Source organism: Atractosteus spatula, chromosome 2 (genome assembly GCF_055471065.1).
Source record: "Atractosteus spatula isolate fAtrSpa1 chromosome 2, fAtrSpa1.hap1, whole genome shotgun sequence".
In the NCBI taxonomy this organism is placed as follows: domain Eukaryota; kingdom Metazoa; phylum Chordata; class Actinopteri; order Semionotiformes; family Lepisosteidae; genus Atractosteus; species Atractosteus spatula.
The window spans coordinates 63,600,598-63,625,709 of NC_142707.1; the positions used below are offsets into that span (position 1 = coordinate 63,600,598).

The 25,112-nt window shown below is 35.8% G+C and overlaps 1 protein-coding gene across 4 annotated transcripts in view; it reads right to left on the reverse strand.

Moving 5' to 3' along the window:
- Positions 1–25,112, reverse strand: part of myt1la (myelin transcription factor 1-like, a) — a 157,990-nt gene that overhangs the window by 93,616 nt on the left and 39,262 nt on the right. For 3 of the 4 annotated variants that reach the window (XM_088934923.1, XM_088934915.1, XM_088934898.1), the window contains exons 2-5: positions 24,378–24,493; positions 4,808–4,862; positions 4,580–4,613; positions 2,349–2,411 (exon numbers count right to left, since the gene is read on the reverse strand). In XM_088934923.1, the coding sequence (XP_088791049.1) occupies positions 2,349–2,411; positions 4,580–4,613; positions 4,808–4,862 (152 nt within the window). In that variant the 5' untranslated portion in view covers positions 24,378–24,493. Of the gene's footprint in view, positions 1–2,348; positions 2,412–4,579; positions 4,614–4,807; positions 4,863–11,655; positions 11,686–24,377; positions 24,494–25,112 lie in introns of those variants that run through there. The other variant, XM_088934906.1, reaches the window with a different exon arrangement.

The window sequence follows — 25,112 nt, forward strand, 5'->3', positions numbered from 1 at the left end:
CTATGTGAATTTGTAGCTGTTATTGGTTTCTTCATAAGCTCAGTATACCAAACCCTGAATTATGTTCCCTTTTTATTGCTTCCCCACATTTTCTAAAAAATAAAAATGATGTCTCCTCTGCAACCTATGTCATTCTCATATGTACTATACTGTATCTTATTTAGCCTCAAGGTTTACTGGAATAGTTTTATAGTTTATTTGAGTATTTTTTTTGTAATTTACAATTATAATGCAATTGTCTACATCAATTCCAGGGTCTTTGCCCACTCTTGGATTCTAATCTAAATCATTTTGAATTTTCAATTGCACGTAATGGACCAACATGAGGTACAGTAACTGAAGTAAAGGAACATAATTCTGCATGTGATAGAGTGACTGGAGTGTTCCAGAGAGGAAGTGAGGATATAGATGCCAGCAGCCATATCACCCTGTAACTCACAACAGGCAACCCACTGAAGCTTAGCAGGTGTGAGCCTGGTCAGTACCTGGATGGGGTCAAGAGCGACACCAAGGTCCCTTACAGGGGGGGATGGGGATAGGGGTGGTGGTGAGATCAAGAGGAAATGGGAAGTTCACTGAGACAGAAGAGGAGGTCAGGAGAAGAAGCAGGATAACCTTCGAGAGGTTAAACTTAAGATGATAGGACTATATATGGGAGGAGATGGGAGAAGCCATCCTATTTACTTTGTAATCAAAATGGATCACAAAGAAAAATGCATTTCTCCTCTCTTGTCTGTTAGGTCATAAAAGTTGGGAAGGGACTCACACCCTTTTCTTGGTAGCAATTTGCAGATGGATTAACATGAAACTGCACCTCATGTTTTCATGAATAACCAAACTGACACGGCATTTTGACAGGTTTAAAAGTTTCCTTGAAATATTTATAAACATTACTGTTCTTATTAAATGGAACATTGAGCCCTCCAAAGCGGCTCAACTTCTGAAGGGGGGTGCCTGATCCCAGGATCTGGGACTTGTCCGATTCATTTGAATGTGATTGGACTTCAACAAGCAACAGTGTGCAATTGGCTGAGCACTGTCAAGAATGGGGTGGGATTAGTTGGACAGAGCTCTCTCAGTGACACCTGAGATGATAGTAATAATACATCTTATTTCATAAAGTGCTGTTAAAGGTGCCTTCTCAAAGCGTTTTACAAAGCAACAACAATCACCTGCAGGTAATACTGTGCTTTTGGTGAGAAATGTGCCTCTTCTACAATAGGAGCTGAACCTCTGGTATGGGGATGTTTAGTTTGTTTTTGTTTTGTGTCACAAAAAAGGGGTGTCTAGAATTTTGGGGGATCAGAAGAATCTGATTACTCTTCCTCATTCTCCGCTGTCTGTAGTTCTGGGCTTCACAGCTATGGGCTGAGGCATGACAAACACAGTAGACTAAAGCAGCCTTCTTAATTCAATAATTTGATGAAGCTGAGAACATTGCTTGGAATTCCAAAAAATCATTCTTTCTTAAATTTCTTTTAATATCTATTATGTAAACAGCATAACATTAGTAAAAATAGTAACATTTTTAATAAGTAACTTCCTTACAAAAACAACATAATTATGGAGCTACAGAGCAGAAAAACATTTTCAACTCGTAACCCTCTTACAATATACTGGAAGAAGGACTACTATGTAAAAATATTTTCCATCCTTGAAGGAAGTTAAAGACACATCAACACAGAGTTAAATCTTGTAGTCTGCATATGTAAAGTTTGTTATGTGGTAATGTGATTAAGCAGGAAGTTGTTGTAATAGCTTATAATTTACAAAGTCTCTTATTCAAACCAAATTCCAAAAACCAAAACTCACCAAAACAACCGTCTTACCTATCGTTCTGAATAGTATTTCAGACCTTAATGGTATTTGAGACCTAGAATTGATTTTAATACTGAAACACCTAACTTTGGAAAGCAATGGAAAAGCTTCTCGATTAAAGTTAAAAGTGAAAAACATGTTTTGAACAGTGTTGAATGGAATGTGTCACTTTTGTTAACATATACTGTTGGTGAGCAGAGGAAAGAAGTATTATTGCTGTATAATTAGTTTCTTCCTTTAGTAACAAAAGAAAAATGTGATACTTCATTTTTATCCAAAATAAAGACTACAGCACTCTGAGTAATTGCTTCAAACGTGATCTGTAGAATATTAGAATTGAAAAGAAAAATCAAAATGCCCTACAAACAAGGGAACAAGACTTTCAATCCAAAAACAGCTACTCACATTTTTGTTAAAAATTATCTGTCAAAAAACAACTACTCTATACAGCATTGCATCAGCAAACCTCCACACCAGGCACTGCATGACTCTGAAAATGTACTGTATTTAACAAAAAAAGAAATCTTTACCTTCTGTGTCTTGCATATTTGCCACTGACGTGTCCACTGCCATCGCAGCCTGGTGTTGGGCAGCTATAAAGACAAAACATGCAATTCTGCATTGATTAAGAATACTTCCAACATCATATTCAATTAAATATAGAAGTACAATGACTTTAATACTGCAGTCTTAGTCAATCATATGTTTATCTAACATAAATGGAATATAAATAAAAAGTGGAATCTTCTCTAGGTAAAATCCTCTGGCAGACAAAATCCTGCCATCAAGCCTTGGGTTTGTCAGTGGGTCAAACATTCGATTTGATCCAGGCCACTGATTCTTGAAGATTTTCATTGCAGTGGAAGTGAACTGAATTGAGAATTACTGACATATTTTATAGGATATACTATAACACTGAAGCAATTAATAGCATAAGTAAGTAAGAATTCCATTGTACCAGTACTGGTTACATATGGCAATAAAGTTCAAGTTCAAGTTCATAAAAATATGAATAGTATTTATTCCTTAAAATGAGAAGACTTTGGAAGTATGAGAGCAATTTTAACACGAGTTAACGGGAACTTTATAAGAAGAAACACTTTCCAAGAAAGGGTATCACAAATAAGTATTAAATTTAGTGGGAAAAAATTAATTCATTTTTTTGGTGAGGTTGTTCAAGCAAAGAAAACTATTCCAGTACCAATGCTGGTAATTGCAAAACAAAAGCAATGCTGGACAGCTGTACATGTAAAACAAACTTTTGGACAGAAGAAACATAAAAATAGTAACATATATAAATCACATTTTTGTAGGAAGAGGAAGAACTCTTAACAAATGACCTACAGTATGACCTATAGGGTTTGATAATTATGTTCCAATTTCCAGGAGAAACCTCTGGATTTTCATAAGAAATGTAATTGCTAGCTATTTGAAAATCCAGGAGCATAATTGTTGATGACCGGCAAATCTCTGGAATATTTAAACATTCCCAATTGTTAAAAAAATATGGATTTTTTCATTTAAGTTTTTGAGCTTTCTTATGGACAAAAACATCCCTTTTAATTAATTAGAGGCTATATTTTTTCATATACTGTATAAAATGGAAAACAACCCTAAATGTACAGTAAATGTAATTGTAACCCTTTCAATGATACCAATGATACACTGCTTGTAAAATAGTTTTCCCTTATTGAGGAGACATTAGAAGCATATTATACCTTAAAATAAAAAAAAATCATATGTACTGTAGAAATATATACTGAATGAAAATACTGATCCTACTGAATTACTCTTCTCCCATTTAATTATCTTTAATCAATCAATGAAGCATTTCCCGTTTTTCTGAAAAGTCATAGTTGTTTGAAATGGTCAGGAATTATTTTTTAAAATACATTAAATGTCTCACATTGGTAACACGAGTTTAGTATTGTGGACTTCATAAGGAAGACACATAAAGTGATTAAGGGCAATTATAAATCATAAAAAGTGTTATCTTAGAAACTATTTTTAATTTTTTTTTTAATAGTTACTGGCTTTAAATAGCCAGTATCAGTGGCATACTTCTCCTAACAAAGACGGCACAAGCACTGCTCTTCTTGTAGACCATTAAAATAAATCTGTATTAGCAGAACAATTGCTCATTTCCTTTAGTTGATTCATGTTATTTTAACAAATATCAACATATGTTTAATTCATAGAAGAGACAGCCTACCCCTTAAAGGAGGGGAATAGGTCCTACCAAACCTACCCAACATTAGTGGTGACTGAAACTGAGTGTCTGGTATCAACAAGGCAAAACAAGTAAACAAAACTTGATAAGGAAATGCCTGTTATAGGTTGTTTCACTGGTTTCGACATCTGAAATATGATGGACAGTGATGGGCTTGTTTATTTGTGGTTAAGAGACTGCATCGGGGGGAGTTACATCCACTTTCTTGCACATTTAATCACCACCACAGCCTCACAAAAGCACGCATGCACAAATGAATTTAGATAGCCTTCTACCATCTGATTAGAAAAAAAACTAGAGGCAAAATAAAGACAGGAATATAAAAAAGAGCAATACAAATAGAGAGAGGAGAAAGGGAGTGAGAAAGAAAAAAGGATGCCAAGTACATTTCCAGCAAAGGTCTCTGGAGAGCTAATTTCACCAGTGCATCAGTGTACAATGAAAACCGAAAGTGCATTACACCCATTAACAGGCACGAATTTTCCCCTAGCGCTAATGGGGAGATGCATTTTGTACTCTGCACACACTAACCTGAACAGCTCTTGTATTACTGGTTCCACGGGCACTGTGAAGAGATGGGAAAAATACATAGATATATTAAAAATAATTACCATCAACCACAGGTAACTTTCTTTTTTTTCTGCAGAAAAAGAGAGTAAGTGTAAAAAAAAGGTCAGAAGGAGACGTGCAGTGAGATATTGGAGGATGAAGGTCACCCTGAGCGCAGCCCTGAGTGATTTAGTAGAGCAGGAGACGTACCTCGGATACCTTTGGAGCGTGTGCGATGGCGCTTCTCGTCTGCATCCACCTCCATCTGGGAATAGATTAGCAGGCAGTCAGTGTCCTTATCCTGCATGACTAGACTATCAATGCAAACCATGGTACCATCCTCACACAACATACAGCTCCCTGCCCAGCTGCTACACAGAAAGCCACTTAAGACTAACCACAGTCCTCTGTCCTGTTTTATATTCAGGCTCTTCAGGAATGAAATGGCTTAAATGTATATAAATTGGAGAATAATCTAAAATATATATTGCAATCCTGCCCTTTTATTTTGTTTCAGTTAGACAAAGTTAATGTTTAATTTAATTATGTTATCTGTGTTTTATTTTAGAAGAATGTTAAGTGCCTTGATATGGAGGCACAATCTATCTGTCTAACGAGCTGGGTATATCTTTACTCTAACGAACACATGCTTTAATATGCTTTTCATATCTCTCTTAACAGTGATGTTTACACGGAAGGTTTGGCACTACTGATACATATTTTGCTTATAGTAGAGCTGTCCAATCACTGCACGGCTATAATCCCTTAAGAAGGCAAAAACACCAGCATTACAACCAGAAGAGACTGCCACATTATTTTTTCCTTCATACAATCTTTACCTTCTATGTTGGTATTTGTAATTATTCTGTGTAAAAAATGTTTTTTTTCTCACATTTCCTTCATGTTAAACCACCAAAATAAATGTTAAAAACTATAATAATCTTTATTGTATGTAACACCTTTCATCATACATCATCTCAAGGAGCTTTACAATAAAACAATCAACAAAACAGACAGGTAAATCAGGGGTTTGGTTAAATTTACGCATTTGCATTACTGCCTTTGTTAAAAACAAGCATAGTTACTTTTCACAGCAGCATGTTGTGACAGCAACCCAGTGAAAGCAGCTTTAACACCTCGCGATCTGATCTTGTCAGTTTTCAGAATCAAAGCAACACTGGGCTTGAACAGTACTGGGATGGGAGAACTCTAAAGACAATTAGATACTGCTTAAATCACATTTGTGGACCTGCAGGTGGTACTCTTTCTTCTGGATAATAATTTTTAAAGCGATGCCCTGGCATGGTTACTGGGAACACTCCGCTGTAGGAGGTATACTCTTTTGATTGAGACATTAAACTGAGGTCCTGGACTATTTGGTGTTGGAAATGTTAACCCCATTGTCTTGGCCTCGGAGAATCACAGATTAGGATTACTATCAATTTGAATTTAATTAGTGAAGCAATTTCTCACTTGCTTGCTTTCCCCTCTTCACCTACACCTGCTTCATTGTAGGGCTGCTGCTACAGTACATAATGGCTGCCATGTGTCACCTAGGTGGGTTCTGCACTTCAGGAGTGAAGAGTGTCTTCTTCTCCACAGTATATCTAAAGTGTATTGGGTTGAAACGTGCCACATGTAAATGTAATTGGTTTTTGTTAAAAAAATTAAATGAATGCTTTTTTGGTCTCCACATCATCATTAAGAATATTTCTTCAAGCTGCAAAACATGGAGTACAGATTAAGATCTATTAAGAACCATTAATAGCCTCTTCTTTTGATTCAATTGGGAACAGCTTCAGTTCAAAATCTATTGAAGGACAGGCAAATGTTTTAAAAAATCAATGAAATACATGAAACAATATATGAACTACACATTAAATTTTAACAGTCGTTTTGAAGACTAATATATTGCAAACCTATTCAAAATGAGATCCTTCCTGTCATGAACAGCTTCAGATGGTGACAAGAATTTTAGCTAACGATGAAAAATGAAAGAGAACAGAGTTCGGTTTCAAATGTTCATAGTGTGACCGCCGCTCCACACTGCCCGTTTCGTCCTGCAACACCTGGGGCACGAACCTGGGTCTCCGGCGTAACACAACAGGGAACCAGTCGCATGAGCTAAGGGAAACCTCCCTCAGCCCAGGCAGCTGAGGTCCCTGCTATGGGCAGGGGGGGGCGATGACGTCACCGTGTCCAAACTAGCTCTGCTACACCCTCCCCATCCGGGTCACGGCACCAATGTGACCATTGCGGTTCGCCGCGGGCTCATGCCCTCCACTGTTCCATACCGCCTGTTTCATCCCACAACAAGTGGGGTGCGAACCCGGGTCTCCGGCATAATGCAACAGGGAACCAGCCGCATGAGCTAAGGGAAACCTTCCTCACCCTTGGTCCACTACAATACCGATCTCACATGGAACTCCAGAAATATGTATGTCTTTATTTTTGCACATTTGTGTGCATGTTCATTTTGTGTACATGAAACATGCACACATGCTGTGCTGCCACACTTAATTTATATAACATTCCAGTTTACTGTACCCAATCTACTGCTCCTTGTTATTGTGAGGTGGAACATGATACTACTTTTATGTCTTAAAAAAAGGCAACATAAAATAATAAAATATTTTCAAAGTTTTGCTATGAATAATTACCCACCTTATTTTGGAGGTGGTTGGTTGTATTTCTCTCTTTTATTTTTCTGTTCTTTCTTTTTGGCCCATCATCAAGGTTTATGTTGACGTTCTATTGATTTAACATGAATGTGTCTCTTCTTGCCTAGGCTCGCTAATCTGAAATTATTAGGTCTAAGTACTGAAAGTTTGGAATAAAAACATACAGCTCCCACTGCCAAAATCACTTGCAAGAAGTCACAAATAGCACCTGATACATAGATCTTCAGGTAACATAAAAGACAACATATGATTGAAAGTTTGAAAGTTTTTTTTTAATGACAACTTTTTTTTTAAAACCTAAAATTCTATTTCAACCAAGCGAAATAATTTGAAAGTTGGATGTCCCACTAGACTGATTTCACTTTTCAAAAGTGTTAGCTTGTTAATAAAATGTGTGATGAAAGAATAAGAAGCTAGAGAAGAATAGAAACATAAACTTGCCTGACTTTGGTGTTCTTATTCATTGCTCTTACTGTATAACAGGTGCTGGAAATATACTGTACTTTCACATTTGACCTTAGAAAGCATGGAATTCCACATCAATAATGTTGTTTCTGAGTGACAGAAGTTTATCTGTGGCAATGCCCTAAGATTCCAAGTGCACTGAAATAGAATCTAATCACAAGCATATGTTTTTTTTTATCCCTTTTTCACCCCTTACCTCATACACCTACACATACATCTCTAAACCAGCTGAAAGAAGCTACATATATGAAATTCTGTTTTATTCTTTTTGGTCTTCAGTCTGGAATCAGCCTCTATTTGTTCCTTGTCAATTTGCAGCTGCTGACACATCTCTCCACTCTGACCTGTTAAAAATGTTGTCTTATGTTCTTTATTGCTTATCTTTAGATAAGGAAAAAGATATCCACCCATACAGAAATCTTACGTAGTTGAACCACAATGTGAGGAGCTTTAGAAGAACCCAATACACAAGTGTTCTATAACCCACTGGTAAAAGAAAAGATCTGGTTTAATCTGCCATTACATTCTCTTAACAAATCATGGCAGGTATAAATGAGGGAGTTAAAAGAAACATTAAACTTTCATATACATTAAAATGGCTCACATAAAGTCCAATGAACCAATGTCCTGTATTCTTGCACAAAGACATCTACAATCAAGGATTTTATTGTCTGTGTCTAGACTGAAGGATTCACAAAAGTATTGTGAATAATAACACTCATTTGAATACCAGAGAAAAGGAATTTGAGACAAGATATATACATTTGGGTCAGCATGGTGGTGCATTGCTCAGGTCCTGGGTTCAATTCCTGGGGTACAATCTTCATGGAGTGTTTGTATTTTCTCACCATGTTCATGTACTGTAGGTTTCCTCCAGGTGCTCCAGTTTCCTTCCACAAAGACAAAGACATACTGGGCAAATTGGCCCTGGTGTGTGTGTGCCTTTGTGTCTGTCTGCCCTGTGATGTAATTGCATCCTTTTCAGGCTGTATGCTGCCTTGCTCCCAATGCTTGCTGGGATAGGCTCCAGCTCCCCTGAGACATTGTATTGGATAAAATTGTTAGAAATATGGATGTACAGTATACATTCTTGCAAAACAACGTCCATCCCTTTGTTGTGATATAACCCATACAACTGTAGTTTACTGAGAGGCTCAACCATTGCACAACACAGAGGCCAAATAAACTTATTATTTTAAGGATTTACCTTAGGGTTGGGTTATTTAATGTTATTTGTATTTCTGAGAGTTACACAAATACAGTGCCTCTCTCAAATCTGTGTTCTTTCTTTTCCTCTAGTCATATTTGTTGTGTCATATCTATAGTATATACAGTACTTCAGTCATGGAACACTACTTACAAAGATCTTACTGTTCGCACTTCTTTATAAAAAAGTGAAGGACCCCCAAAAAATATCCACAATCTGTGAGGCAGTTAACCCTGGAATGAATGCTTCCTTATTGAAAGTGTGCTTATTCTTGCCCCATTTTAGGCACAAATTCCCTCCGTGCGAGGGCAAGCACGTAAGTGTGAAGATAGTATTTACAAATTTAGCAACATACAGTATTTGTTTCAGAAAAACAAATGTGAATACAGTTCAGCACCTCACATTGGTCTAACACGTTGCTTTGCAAAGTTATTCAGACTCTTGCATAGTTTTTAAATAGGTATTTGATGTGAAAGAAAAAGTGAAAAGTCATAATTGCGTAAATATTCAAACCCTTTGCTATGGCAAACCTAAATTAAATTAGGTGTACAAAATTACCTTAACGAGCCATACAATTAATTGATAATAATAGTGGTTCATATGATTAAAATAAATACACCTGTCTCTCTTTCTTGGTCATGTAGTGAATTTCAAACCATGAAAACAAGCAGCTTTTCAAAGTATTATTACAAAGCACAGATCAGGAGAAATATACAAAAAGTATCAGTGTCTAAATGTCCCTGGAAAAAATTGTGCTTTTTTCTAATCTACTCAATCAGCCTAGATCAAACACTGATAGTAGGATCAAGACAGTGCTCCAAAGTGAACATCTGGGCAAGGAGAAAACTAAAGATTAGTCTTGAAAACTGCTGTCCATAAGCAATTCCCAAGGAACCTGGGAGAGCTTAAGCAAATTTACCAAGATGAATGTGCAAGAATGACACCTAGCTGGTTCACAAAGTTAGTAAAGACTGACACAAAAAGACCTGTGGCTGTAATTGCTTCTAAGGGTGCTTCCACCAAGTATTGAGTTAAAGGGTTTGAATACTTACACAAGCTTACCCATGATATATCAGTTTTGTTACTTTAGGTTTTGCTGTCTCTTACTGCAGCTTTCCTAACCCTTAAAAGCATTCAGGTGTTGGGTAACTTTAAGTTTTTAAATTTTTTAAAACATTAGGTTTTTGAAAATGTGCATGCATCATTTTGTGATTTCACTAATTGGGAGACCACAGGTCTGGATACTTTTGCAAGTCACTTTTAGTAGATTCGAGACTCCTAAGTCTGCAGTTTGTATTGACAGAAGTGTTTAATAGAGTGAAAAATGTTGACAAATTCAACCCAGAAGCTTCCTTCAGGACCAAATTTAAACCTAGAACAATGAGCGTTTGTCATTTAGGACTGAAATCAGGAGGCACCTCTTTACACAGAACTTAAGGACATTTCCTAAATTTCCTAACATTTCTTAAGTCCTAATTGTTTTGTCTTCATACTATCCATTGGATTGTCTTCTGAAGGAAAAAACTGTGCTTTTTTCTAACCCCATCACTTCTGGTGCCAAACACAGGAGTATTACTCTCACATGCATTGAAAATTGTATTTTCAGCCTGCAAACATGCTTCCAAAGTAACCAGCTTACATAACCTCTTAAGCAAACATTACGGTGCCCAATGATACCATTAACAGCACCTCAAACTATAGTTGCCAATATCTTCAAACTATAGTTGCTAACCTGAACAGATATTGACATTTTATATAAACAATTAGCATTTGAGTATTTTTAAGTGTTTCTCTGTAGAAAAATGTCAAATAATGCAGTACTAGATTATATCTAAGGTCCACACTTTACATTAAAAAAGCTAATGCACAAAGATGACAAATGATATATTTAAATAACAGACACTAGATACAGTAGTATATACTGTAGTTGTCATGTGTTACAGGGCCAGTCACAGAAGTGATGTCACTCTCTAAAACTCTGCCAAACTTTTTTTGGTGTGGTGGAGTTGTCCACTGTTTTATATAAGATCACTTTATTGGCCATACTGGATACAATTTCTTGTATTAGGAATTTGTCTTTTCACATACCCCAACTTGCTCTCCATGAGACACACAGACAGGGAGAGAAGCTTGGGGTCAAAGTGCAGGGTCAGCCATTGATACGGCACCCCTGGAGCAGTTGGGGTTAAGGACCTTGCTTAGGGGCCTAATGGAGTAGGATTCCTCTGCCGGCCACAGGATACAAACCAGCAACCTTTTAGCCACAGGCACAGATCCTTTGCCACAGAGCCACCGCACTGCCCTGTTTTTGGTGTAGCATGGTGCATGCTCAAAGCCCTCAAGCTTAATTTTGCTCAGCTGTGTACTTGCCACATTTCAGACAGAGTGATCATCTGTTTATTGGCTGGAGGAGTTAAAAAAATTGTATTATTAGATTATAGGCAGTATACAGTATATTGCAGTATATAAGATTGCAAATAATCATTATTAAATCAATCTTTTTTGAATGCCAAAGATTGTGCTTTTCCTTGTGTCAGTAAATTAAAAATACACATTTAACAAATTAATACTCAATTAATGTGTCAGTTTCAATCAATTTAGGGGCAATATCCAGCTTTTTCTGGTCTCAAAGTGTACCAGAAACATCTGGGGCAGTTCACAGTTTTTTGCACAAAACCATGCTACCATATAGTGTTTGTACCTACACCATTTTGTTCTTGCTATATTGCGCCTTGCCTCTTTATTCTGTCTTCTTTATGTTGAGGTTGATCATTTTAGTATGGTGAGGCTCTATAAAATGAATACAAAATCAAGTCACCTAAAGAAGCAGTGCTTATGAATAACATATGCTAAGTAGTTAAATGTAGCTAGCTTGTGCCCATAAAGAGGCCATCGACTACTGCACCTCAGCTCGTCTATCAATAACCTTTACAGGACAAGACCTCACATTTTTAACTGAACTCGATTATCTTTTGTTTAAATCACCTCTACTGTTGCTCAATCAAGGTATATTTCTAAAACAATATCTACCACTGAAGACATCTTATCTGATAGACAAAAACATTTTCCTGTTGTCTTTGTTGTTTGAGATCCAAACTACAGTTGCAAGAAAACGTTATGCTAATAGTATTAAGAGTGCTACAGTAGTTTGTGCAGCGTATAGACTAATGCTAAAGTATTTGAGTTGATTACATCATATGTATACAATCAGATTGACTATTCACATATGAACTAAAAGAAGTGAATGTTAATTGATTTCTAGACATTAATAACAGCAATAGTCATGTTTGATATTTAAGGTCTGTATTTTGTGTTGCAGTTGTTTCTTAGTTGTTTTTAGAATGAATGTTTCTAATCTCTGTAACTATACAGTATAAAATATAGTTTTACTTTAACTATAATTTTACATTAACTATATTGTATATTAACAGTATATATAGCTCACTGTATAGACCAAAACAGAAAATGAGTATGAATGTACTGTATTTCAGAAAAGAAAAGAAAAATCTTTAAGAACTGGGATGGTGAATGGGAATGCTGAATAAAACACTCACACTCACAGTGTGTTTGCTATACTACATCAACAAGGTGCACAATCCATGTCTTAGTATGAAAGAATGGGGACATTCCTCTGTGCAGACCATGGGACTCTGAACAAAAACAAAAGTTCTAGAGCAACAGGACTGCTCCACAATGGAATCCAATATTGCCCAGCCATATAACCAAATATTTCAGACTTGGCCATAAGCTGCATACTGTATATTCCTCATATCAATTAACTGGATATGACACTGATTTATCATATTATGAATGTCTGAGATTCACCACCTGCTATTAGGTTGCTGAGAACTAGAGATTTAACACAAAATGCAACAGCACCTGCTACAGACCATAGTAGTTCAATTATGTTAAACCACCTGTACACCATTAAAACCTGTAAGCCAGTTAATTATGTGCTGTTCTACTAATGACCTCCAGACACTGGCAAGAATAGATACTAATCTTAGAATACTATTAAAGGACTATTGTTCTGTGGTATAAGCAAAATCATAAGATGAGCCAGAAGTCTAGCAAATTCCACTTGGAATGCTAACTGCTTTGGAGAAGACCATGAACTTTCAGCAATAATTATTGAAATGGATTAGCATCACTAAGACCAGCAGAGAGGCTGTGCCCTTCTGAGCAGTCATTATTGAGCATCACATCATGTTCCTTGATTGCCGTCATTGCAGAGAATCTATTTTCCAAGATGGCAGCACCCAGGCTCAGGCTCAGGCCAATATCCACTTTCAGAGGAGGAGTACTGTAAATAAACATCACGTTGGCCAGAAATAACCCCTGACCACAGCAAAAAATATGGGATTTCCTTGGCAAATGTATTTAACTGAAAGCGCAAAAATTGTGCTTGTTGTGGCTTTCCAGATGAGTTGATTCATCACAGACATGAGACTCTGCTTGCAAGAATCCTTTCATACTAACAATGGACCAGCCAATTACTGATCCCATGTGAAAAATGACCCACTTCCCTACGTGAACACAGTGAACCTGGCAGGGTTACGTATGCCACTGATGTATGTCCTAATGTTTCACCAATGACTGCTGCAATATTCCTTTAAGTATACATTGAATCAGTTGCAATATTCGTGGCTCACTATCCTCTAGTTTTGTGAGCGGTGCATTATAAAAATTAACAATGCATAATAAATCCAGCTTATTAAAGTTAAAAATTCTAAACATTGGAGTGCTCAAGCAAATCCTTGAATATTTATACTTCAGCAGTAATGGGTTTCCATGGTAATCAGTGGAAATCCTACCTCAGGAAAAACTAACAGTTTATCAATCTCACACCATGGTGGCATACCTCCTGATGGCTGGTACAGACAGCGACATTTGGTGCGAAAAAGGGAAACAGAGATGGCGCATAAAATATAATGCAATATAAAATTTCACATTTGAAACCTGACAGCTTCTGCATATTATAGCAATATATATGCCTTAGATCTTTTCGAAACCCCTGTACTTTTGTCTTATTAGATTATAGATGACTATTGTCTTCATTAAAAAACAGCATCAGAAGTAACAAATCAAATGTTTTATTCAGAATACAAGATCCATTAAAAGATGATTCTGTGAACTTTGTTGCCAAATGCCTAAGCATTTTAAATAATATTTTTAATATAAAAATGTAGAAATATTATAAATAATTCTGTAACCAAAATGAAAAACATTATCTTTGAAATGTACAGTAAACATCATAGGAACCATAAATTTCAACTTCTTGCTATAATGTCTTCAGATATCTGCTTTAACAAAGCATTTTTAAAACACAAGCAAAATACAATAGCTTAGTTTCCTATAATAAAATTATATAATGAAAAAAACAAAACATGATACCTTTTGTATTATTAACCCTTATTAACGCAGTCTAAAGTAATAAACAAGAAGTTTCCTCTTGACAATAAGGCATTCACAGAATACACCAAAACCTGTCTTTTGAGATTGGTTTGACAATTTCAAACATAGATTGCATTTTTACTGAGGACATGCAGAAAATTGACCTTCCTTTTAGGAATAAATTGAAATAATGAGCACTATTTATAATCTCCAAGGATTTATAATGCAAAGGATGTTTTCTATAAATGTCTATTGGGATTAGTCACATAAATGTGGTATTCATAAAAACTGTAACTCTTGCTAACCCCACCAAAAGACAACCAACATTAATTCTAACATAATATTATTACATTATGTAGTAATGAATACAGAATTTTGGTTTAATATAAGACTTGTAGCACAGGATATCAATACTGAAAATACCTTTTTGAATATGATATATTTTGTGAATAAAACAATGACAGAAACATCTTTTTAGGTTGAGAGCAAACAAATTCTTCTCTGTGTTTTTGTTTTTCTTCTATTGCAGATGGCACTGTTCCTTTTAAAAGGCACTCGAGAAATGGTGATTTAAGGATATATTTGATGTTTACATGGGTCTTTGTTAATGAGCCCAGCAGCTGAGCTGCCCCTGCACTGAAGCCAAACATTACCCAGTAGCTGTTCCCTGAATCTGAAACTGGTTTTAGTTTTTTTTTTATCCTTAACTATGACTCACTAGAGGGCTCATTGAATTCGACACATCTCCTTGCATTTCTAAAGTTGAATTGTGCTGGATTTAACCAAGAGCTGAAAGCTGTATAAACTGCCGACTGTTTACTGGTTTTGCTGTTATTCCTGCCAACAACACAATAAGGTCACTAGCTTTATGAATGTTATCTTTTTGGTGTAAAATATGTCACGACTGGAGTATGAGTTATCTAAAAAAAATGGAGAAATGTCCATTTCTATAAAAAGCCTTTCAAGACATGATTCAATGTTGTGAATTGCATGTGTTTTTGAACTACAAAATTACTGGTGCAGATAGTGGCCTCATTTATGAGTGGGTTCTGAGAAGATTTAGGATTGGCTGCTTCAAAATTAATTACACACACCTTCAAACAATATGACCATAAACTGCACAGTGGAAAATACAGACAAAAATGTTTTTCAGAAAGCAAATTGATTAAGAATACTCTGTGGTACAGATCATTTGCAGATTTCATTATTTTAATGGAAATAATTTTAAATGTGAAAAGTTCTCTCTAGGTAGAGATGTGTCTGACCACTAAATACGGTAGCAACATTTTATTTCCAAATTCTAAATATTGTTTTCAAGGATGATGTCAATACACATTTCTTCATTTGGAGAAGATTAGAAGCTTTTTTGATAAATCTGCTCTAAATAAGAGACTCATTGTTGGCATAGCATAACACATTTTACACAGAATAATTTGATGAGTATGAAATACATCTGACAGAGCTAGCCTAACTAGCAAAGCCATGTATTCATCACTAATTTAGCAACCTGAAATTAGGTCGCAGCATCAGCTTTTAAAGCTATGGCTGAATCTGTGCTACTGAAAGTATTTCAGAAATGTTTCCCATGTGGAAACAGTCTCAGAGGTTTTCTTCCTAACATCATATTGAAAAATATAGAAGAATTCTATACTTTAAAATAACATTTAGTAATATATTGTACCTGCTTAAAACAGTACTCACTCTTTTTTTATTAAAGTGACTAATTTTTACAATAGGAATGAATGAATAAAAAAACTACGAAGCGCTTATATAATATTAGTATAAAAAAATAACAAAGCAGCACAATTTAAAGTGGGTGACTACATGTTTCATTATATATCAAACCACATTCTAACCAAATATTCTTTTGTTGGATTTTACTAAAAATAAATAAGCACTTTTGTTGATAGTTTTTCTATTGTTGGGTTAGCATATAAGATGCAGTACAGTATGTAGTAATTACTCTGGAACCTGGAATTGCAAAAGTGTTCTGTCATCTTTCTTTCACAACCTTTTTAATTTTTGCAAGAATCCTTCATCCTTAATTGTGCATACACAATGGAAAGTACTCTTCTGCGGTGTTGCTTTGCATTCTTAAGAGACATATATGCCTTGGTCTATTTGTTAATTAGGAGTACATGTACGTGTTAATGTGTCAGCTGGAGGATCGAAGTATTGTATATACAGTAGCATGTTGTATAGTATATAGCAGTGGATTATAGTATAGTTGTATTTAGTCCTGTCTACAGTTTGGACAATTAATGTTTAAAGACCATACAAAGGGACAGAAACATATAGCTTTTGAGTCTGCATGATTCTACACTTATGTCTGCCTTGTGGCCTAGGGATAAACACACCTGCTGATGTGAGTGCCTATTATTAGAAATGCCTGTATCTTATCCAGACGCAGACAGCATCACACTATTTTTCATCTGCCACTCATTTTAACCAGTGTTACTGGTTCCTGTGGTCTTGTGAAATACTAGAAATGGCACAATACCTTCTCAGTAGGAATTACAAAACATTTTTTAAACATATCTGTTTTGGGAGAGACTTTCCAAGACGCTCAAATGAGCACCTATCAAGTAAATTAATGTTTCAGTCATCTTGAGGTTTGTCCACAGAACCTTGAGGTATGTTAGAAGAAAACAAAGATTAATTCACTATCACCAGGAAGAAACACCTGCCCGTTTTTTTTGTAAAGTTAGTAAATGCTACATTTTTATTATTGTCTATTGTTGTTCTTTTAATTTTTGTTCAAAGCACACAGTGCATTTGTATGCAATGATAGTTACTGTACATGGTATCTGAAACCATCACAGGCGTTAATGTTGTTTGGTCCAAATAATATAGTATATGTACTTAAGATGTCTCCACCATAAGGAGTATCTCTATATCAACTGAATTTACAGTGCAAAAGAGTATTGAGATATATGATAATATGACATACATTTTATGTTTGGGTAAATCAATGCTGGCATTTGATCGTATTACAATAAAACCATACTTTGTGTTGAACCTAATGGTTTTCTGTGACCATACAGTATGTCTTGGGACACATTCACTTCAAGTATATTTCAGAGATTTAAAGTCAGAATTTAGTTGAATTTCCCATTGAGCTAATAAATGCATGAATTCTATGATCATTGAGGTTAGCAAACTTAGTGTATAATAATCTGAGATGCTCTGCCAAGGCTTTTCTGTTCTTGTCTATTTTTTGGGATATTCGCCTTCAGTATTTTGTCACATCACATGCAAGCTCAATTGCATTTAAAACTTGAAATGGACTTTTTCACTTTGCTCCAGATGAACTCATTGGTTGCACTGGCCTTTATGTTTTGGGTCTTTATCAAACAACATGTTGAATCGCTGTCCAATAACTAGCAACCCTTCCTTAATGTTTCCCCATCGCAGATTTATAGTTTACGCTCTCTGCCCGGATTTGAGCTCTAGCATCATTTGTGGAGAACCAGGTGCAGAAACTGGCTATGACAGCTCACAAACACTACACTAGTTTAGGAAATCCAATTCCCATAAATCCACTCGGTAACTTCCTGACAGGATCTATATCATTTGTCTCTATGCTGCCTGACCTGGGCGACATCCTGCAGTCCCTCCCAGTGCTGGGAGCTTCATCGTTGGTGGTCTGATATCACTGGCATATGTGGAGAATGAATTCATACAAGCATCCCTTATTAAAAGACTTATTTCCTTTTTGGAGTTTTGATATGTTCTTACAAGATGGCACAGGACAAGAGCACTGGAAATGGTAGCAGGGAACTAACTCTCAGCCACATTCATCTTACATTCTCCCATTTAAAAACATTTGCGTACACTATAACACATTAATACACAACATTTAAAAAAATTCTAACATTGCAATTAAATTATGCTTAACTCATAACAGACACTGTTAACCTAACATCTTAACACATTTAACTAATGGAGTTCAGCACTCATATCTGAGGCCCCACAGCATCCTCTGTACACTTCCTATACCCTTAAAACACTCAAACCTCAAACAATGAAACAGCAACATCACTAAACATTAAACTACAGACATTTAAACAATTGTTACCTCAGGTTTACGTTAAAGAAAATAGAAAAACAATGGCAGGGTTTCCAGACATTCTCCTGGGATGGCACAGGACAGGAGTACTGCAGATAGTAGCGGGGAAGTAACTTTGAGCCAGCATCTGACACTGCTCTGACTTCTGTGCCACCACCTTGTAACCTGGCTACATACCGAATCATTTTCTTTTACATACATAGACAAAATGTTTCTGTAAACTTCAGTGCTGCTGCCACCACTAGTTACACCATCAATAAAGTTGAGTGAGCCAATAGCATAGGAGTTTATGTATCTCTGAGCAATCACATTACCAGCAGAATTCTTCACATGTGAGGTACTGTAGTGATCTTTAGAGCATCTCTAGTTCTCCGCACTTTAACCTGACTACCCCTTTGGTAAAGGTTTATCGTGGTCTCAGCTATCATATAAAACTTAGTTCAAAAACGTTCCTGGTTCATCTTTATACTTCCAAGCAAATTTTACTCTGGTTCTTCTGTTCTTGGTACTCAGAAGAGGTGTTCGATATGTTTTGTGGTATAGCCTTTGTATTTCTGAATTCACTCTACTGTGAACTGCAAATTTTGACACCTTCATCCATGCACCCTGGAGATTGTTGGTGATTTCACTATTGTTCTAGATTGTTTTGGGTTGTTTTCTTGGCCAGCCCAGTTATGGCTGTGGTTTTTGTCTTGTTCAGTATATTCTAAATTTCATTTTGGTATGCCCGCTTTCTGTGCTATGATTCAGATTGAGTTTTGTTTCTTTTAATTGTCACACTTTATTGACAGAATTTCATTCTGTCAATCTACTACAGACTTAAGACAGTGAACTCCAGACAAACAGGATGTTTGCTGCCCTTTTATGAGTGTCTAATTATCCAGCAACAAACACATGACCAATTCCTGTCAGGAAATTTTCCCAATACTTTTGCTCCTTCGGGATAAAGAGGGTCAACACTATCACATTTGTTTAAATCAATCAAAAGGGTAAAACTCAATTGGCTTTATTAAAAATAAACTACTTGAGTGTCACACTTATCAGTCATGTTTCTTTTCATTAAATTTAATTATTAGTGAGGTTCATAACAGTTCTGGTTTAGATTTCACTGACTATTTTTGAAGGGCACTGTACTGTATATCAATGCAAACACTAACTGAACTTCAACATAACTAGACAAGTACTTTGGCTGCTTGCATCTGATTGAGAACCTGTGACAGGTCTTGAAAATCGCTGTCCATCAATGATCCCCAACTCGACAAGGCCTGAGCAAGATCACAAAGAATAATGGGAGAAAACTGCACCATTCCAGTGCAGAAGATTCACAGATGTCATTGATGCCACGTGTGCTTCCACCAAGTTTTGACTCGCAGAGGTGAATGTGAACAAAGCTTAGTTAACATTTTGTCAATGTATATTCTTTTTCATTTAGTTCTTTCGAATTTGATTTTGAATGTTTCAGTTTCTGCCCAGCACCCCCTATTTCTGTTCAGCAGAATCGCTTGCCCTGAGAATTGCACTGGGAAAAATCCTCCCTGAGATTCTTTTAAAATGCAATTCTTTTAAAATTCAAACACAAGACACTAATGAGCTTTGTGCCATAATTAAAATCACTCCTAAGTGAAATGTTAATGAGCTCACTCCTCAAAGGTTGCTCCAACCATGACTGCTAGCATTAGTTATGAAGCTGCACAACGGTTTAAAATTGCATTACAGCACCAATAAAATTTTGCCTTGACTTTGAGCTTGACAATTGAGCACCAAGGCATTACCTTCATGTTAGAGTTTTACCCACCGATCAAAATCTGACCTAGAAGCACTCTAAGCAAAATGTTGGTCATGATTACCAGGCAAACAAAAAATTGCACCTGTTACAACCACACAGTGAGGAAGTATCTTTGAATGATTAGACTTTATCCATATGAATTACATATTGAAATTAGTGTTTTACAGTAAAACCTTTAGCAGTGAAAACAAAAAATAAATACCTATTAATGTAAGGACCATTTAAAATGTTCTGTAAAGCATTTTAATTACAAATGATTACTAGTTGTAAAGTCTTTTTCATATCCTTCTTAATCCTTAATACGAAGTATATGTTAAATCTTATAAGTTATACTGTATGTCATATGAAGGATTTGAGTTATGCCCAAACCGGACCAACCTTGTAAATTGTAGCATTAACAACTTAAATTTTTTAATAATTATAGTATTTATCATTTTTAACCTATACTTCACAAATATGGTGCATTATGTTACCACTTAAAAGACCTTTTCCAGGAAAAACTTGGAGTCACCAGATGTCTAACAGTTAGTCAATTTGGCCTTAGTACAAGCACTGGAAGGTTAAAAACAACACAATGCCTTCCTTAGGATGTGTGCTGTTGAACCCTTTTTATACAAACTGCCAGTCTCACAAATGGGTGATGGACAGCTTTCCAAAGCCAATTCAAACCTGGGGCACCCAGGAAGACACAAGAATTATTGTGGCTGCACAATAAACTGAATGTGCAAAGCAATGATACTCTAGCAGTGCTCAGCTACTCATGTTCTGCAACTTGGCGAACCCTTGTCACAGCTTGCTAATGACACTCGTTGTCAGACTAGAATCCACAATGCATAGACAGAATGGCACAACCTGCACTCCAGATGAGCTACTTTACAGGCTTCATCCATCCATAATATTTTCCATATCTACGTATTGTGGCCTTGCTGTAGGAAAAAAATCAAGATGGAGGACTTTGATCAGTTGACTGTCTACAATCAGGAAGAACAGAAAGAAGCAGAAGAAGCAGAAGCAGCTAAGCAGGTGTTAGCCTGGCCAGTACCTAGATGGGAGTTCTCCTGAGAAAAACTAAGGTTGCTGCTGGAAGAGGTGTTAGTGGACCCAGTAGAGAGTGCTCACCCTGCAGACTATGTGGGTCCAAATGCCCCAGTAAAGTGATGTGGACACTGTATGGTAAAAAAGATGCTATCCTTCAGATGAGATATAAAACCTTGCATTTACCAATCATGGCCTTCTAATAATTCCTGTCTATGAACTGGCTTCATCACTCTGTTCTCCTCCTCACTGGTAGCTGGTGTGTGGCGAGCATACTGGTGCAATATGGCTGCCGTCGCATCATCCAAGTGCTGCACTTGAGTGCTTTGAGTGGAGTGTCCAGAAAGCGCTATATAAGTGTTATGAATTCTTCTTCTTTTTCATCTAAAACCAAAGCCTAAGCAAAGTATCAAGCGAGGAAGCGGACGTTTTTATCTAACTCGGACAGGTGTTCGGGTGTTTTTCGGTTCCTTGTCAGTTCTCGGGTCTCTCTCTAGCAATACAAGGAGGAATTTGGAGTTCAGTAGGGAACGAAGCTCATTTTGTGTTCCACTTTTTCCCTGTTTCCTGCATTGTGTGAAAATATATTAACCTTTATGTGTCTGTTTCCTGGCCATGCCTATTTTAAAAAGCCCCGGAGACTACGCTACTCCAAGTGTAATCACCATGTACAACATTTTATTAATAATTTAGGATTCTGGCCATGCTAAATTCATGCACTAGAGGACTGTTAAAATCAAGCTCCATGATAGGTTAGAGCTGGCAGATTTTAAAATAAATCCATGAATTGACACAGTGTGGAGTTCACTTAATACAGAGTTGGACCCATGAAATGTTCTGGCGGGTAAAGGAGTTGGTACACAATTTACGCATTCATAATGCAAAAATATCCTTGCTAACTGGAAAAAGCTCTTGAGAAAAGGCTATCAACAGTGTTTTGTTATTTAAAATGCAGGTACACAAGTACATACAATATTTCATGGCACATTTAATAGCACAAATCAACTTTAATGTTCATTATCCCAAAACGCTGGTCAATCCCTACAGCGAGACAGAGATAGTATTTTCATACTTTTTTTTGTTTTGCACGTCTTGTGTTTTAGGATTACTTTCTTTTTCTATTGTTTTTAGTCTAGTATTAATGAAAAATGTTATTAAATGTCCTTAAAATGTGTGAATAAACAGAAGCTGACTATGGCTTTAAAAATGTTGATACAACAGTGTTAATAAAATCATTACTTTTCTTAAGGTGTCTTGCTCCTCTAAGTTCAGAAGAATGTAGAGCAGTACAAAACGATTAGTAATCGATTCATTTTGGTAAATAAACAGAATGATCTTTTTTTTTCTACCATATCCTCGATAAAGAAATTGTATATAGAATGAATATCTGAAACTTGTTGTTTTTACTGTATGTAGAAGGCTATTGTACCAAACAACTGCTTGCAATTATTTGTTCTTACTAGCTTGCATTTGTTTTGTTCAGTCTCCAGGAGCTCTTAAAAAGGAATTGTTTGCATTTCAGAAGATGCTTCTGAGATACACGATTCAACAAAGAAGTCTGTTGCAGATAAAATTGTACATTTATTTAAGTTGCCCTGAACCTGCTTATTTCGGGAAAATCCTAGAAAGGATTGTATGAGAATTTCAAGAAAATCACATCATCAATGTACTGTATGAGTACTTTTTGTACAAAGATCTAAGTTTGATGAAGCATAATTCTACGTCTTCTCTGGAGAATGACTTAATTTTATTGTGACTAAAAGCATGATAAAGATACATAAATAATAACATAAATAAATGTAAACATAAATTATGACTTGTAAGTGAGAATTTATATTACGTCAGAATGAAACATGGTCCATCTACAGATACAGAAGATGTACTGTAAAGAAACTGCTTTTTGGGAGGTCAAAGTTTTTGCAAAAACCCCAGCCATAAGTGCAAATAAAAGTTTGATCTTCATTCAGAAAATCTATTCAGGTATATATCATGATAGCTTGCTTATTGAGTACTGTATAACATTTTCTATGTGTGTATGTTTATTCAAATGTTTTTATTCCAGAAAAATAAAATGCATAAAATGGGTGGGCAGTAATGGAGAGCATTAGTGTCTTTCACTTATCGCTGTATTCAGGCTTTTTGTAAATTAATCCACAAAACTATTGGGCTTAATTAGTAATAATTACTACTTGTTCCAAATACTGGGCTCTTGATACTTTAGATATCCCTATAAAAATGCAATGCAATGAATGTGGCTTTTTAGGAAAATGCATAGCATAGAACTATTGTATGGATTATAACAGGCAGTATAACAATACTGTATCACAGTGCACCTAAGAATAGACTACAAACAACAATTGGGCCACAAATGTCCAAAGGTAAAACTTTATTTTTACATGTATAATTATGTGTAAGAATATATTATTATTATGAAAAGGCTTGATAGATCAATATAAATATTTGGAAAAATATTTACATGAATTAGCATGTAAAATTTAAACATTTGGTAAAGTCTGGCTTGTTGAGCTCAGTATATTAAGTTGCCTGTGGAAGAACAGGTTTGATCAGTTTCTTTAACTTCACTAGACACTGGGGAAGAAGAAGACTGCCTAAAAAGGCAAATACAAATAATTGAGAAGCATATTTTATATGAAAAAGTAACCATGGACTTCTAAATATAAAATGGTATGAGAACAAAGGAAAACAGATTCTTCACGTATGCTTTTTTCAAAACTACTGAAAAAAGCTACTGCCAGAGAACTGAAAAAAAGGACACAAGTGGCAGAATGGCATATACTGTATTGTTGTCTGTTCCTCTTTGTGTCACCTTGAAGTTTCAGAAGAATATCACAAAGCTTATAGTTTTCCTGGTTATGAACATGCATTGGTATTCCTATGTGAGATGGGAGCTACTAAAACTGCATATGCATTATCCAATTTAACTGCAAATAGATATTTATGCCATGAATCATCTGGTGACAGTAAATGCAGCTAGAAGTCTTCTTTAGTGCATTTGAATACTTGTGAAGGGGCAGGCAGATAAGATCAGAGTGGTTGCCAGGGAAGGAAAATGGGAAAGGCACTAGAGAAAATGAGCTGCTGTCAACAGTCTCAGGAGAGAGCTATATTTAGGTAAGTTGTACCTGAAATCGTTTGGGGGTGTAATTGCTCTTTGGTCCAGACTTTATTCTGTTCAGCCTGCTATGGCAGTTGGTACTCCAAAGTGAATGGTTCACCACTTCTCTTCCAAATTCATTTTCTAAAAACAAAAAAATAACATAAATATTGTAAAGAATATGAATGCATGAGAGTATGATTAATACAGAATGTGCTCAATCAACATTATCAAAATAATATGTTTATATTATAATGGAACTTCTTCCGAGACTGACATTTTCTTTCTTATAATGCAACAAAAGAACAGCGGAAATATAAAATTATGGAGCGAAGTATGGTCCATTAAGCATATCCATACGCACCTTGATATCCATACACAACATGATATATCTAGCTAATTATCATCCTGCCAAGTGAATTTCAAAATTGACAATTATACATAACACAAGAAGGAGAATGAAAATTAAATGTATTTTATGACCAGCAGTATGTATTTCACACTTTTTAAACTTTTTTACCATTACTATACCAGCTTTTAAGAAACTTTTCTCTGGAATAAATATTCATGGTGTTGCTGATTGGTACATTAGAACATGTATGAATAATAAAAAGGATATATTTTTTAATTATATTCTATGTTCATTCATTGTGTTGTTTTAAGAGACTGTTTACATAACGGAACATACAGTAGGTTGTGTTAAAACAGATACAGCAATGATACACTTAAAGTCTGGGAGCACAATCTGTGGAAAACTAACTGA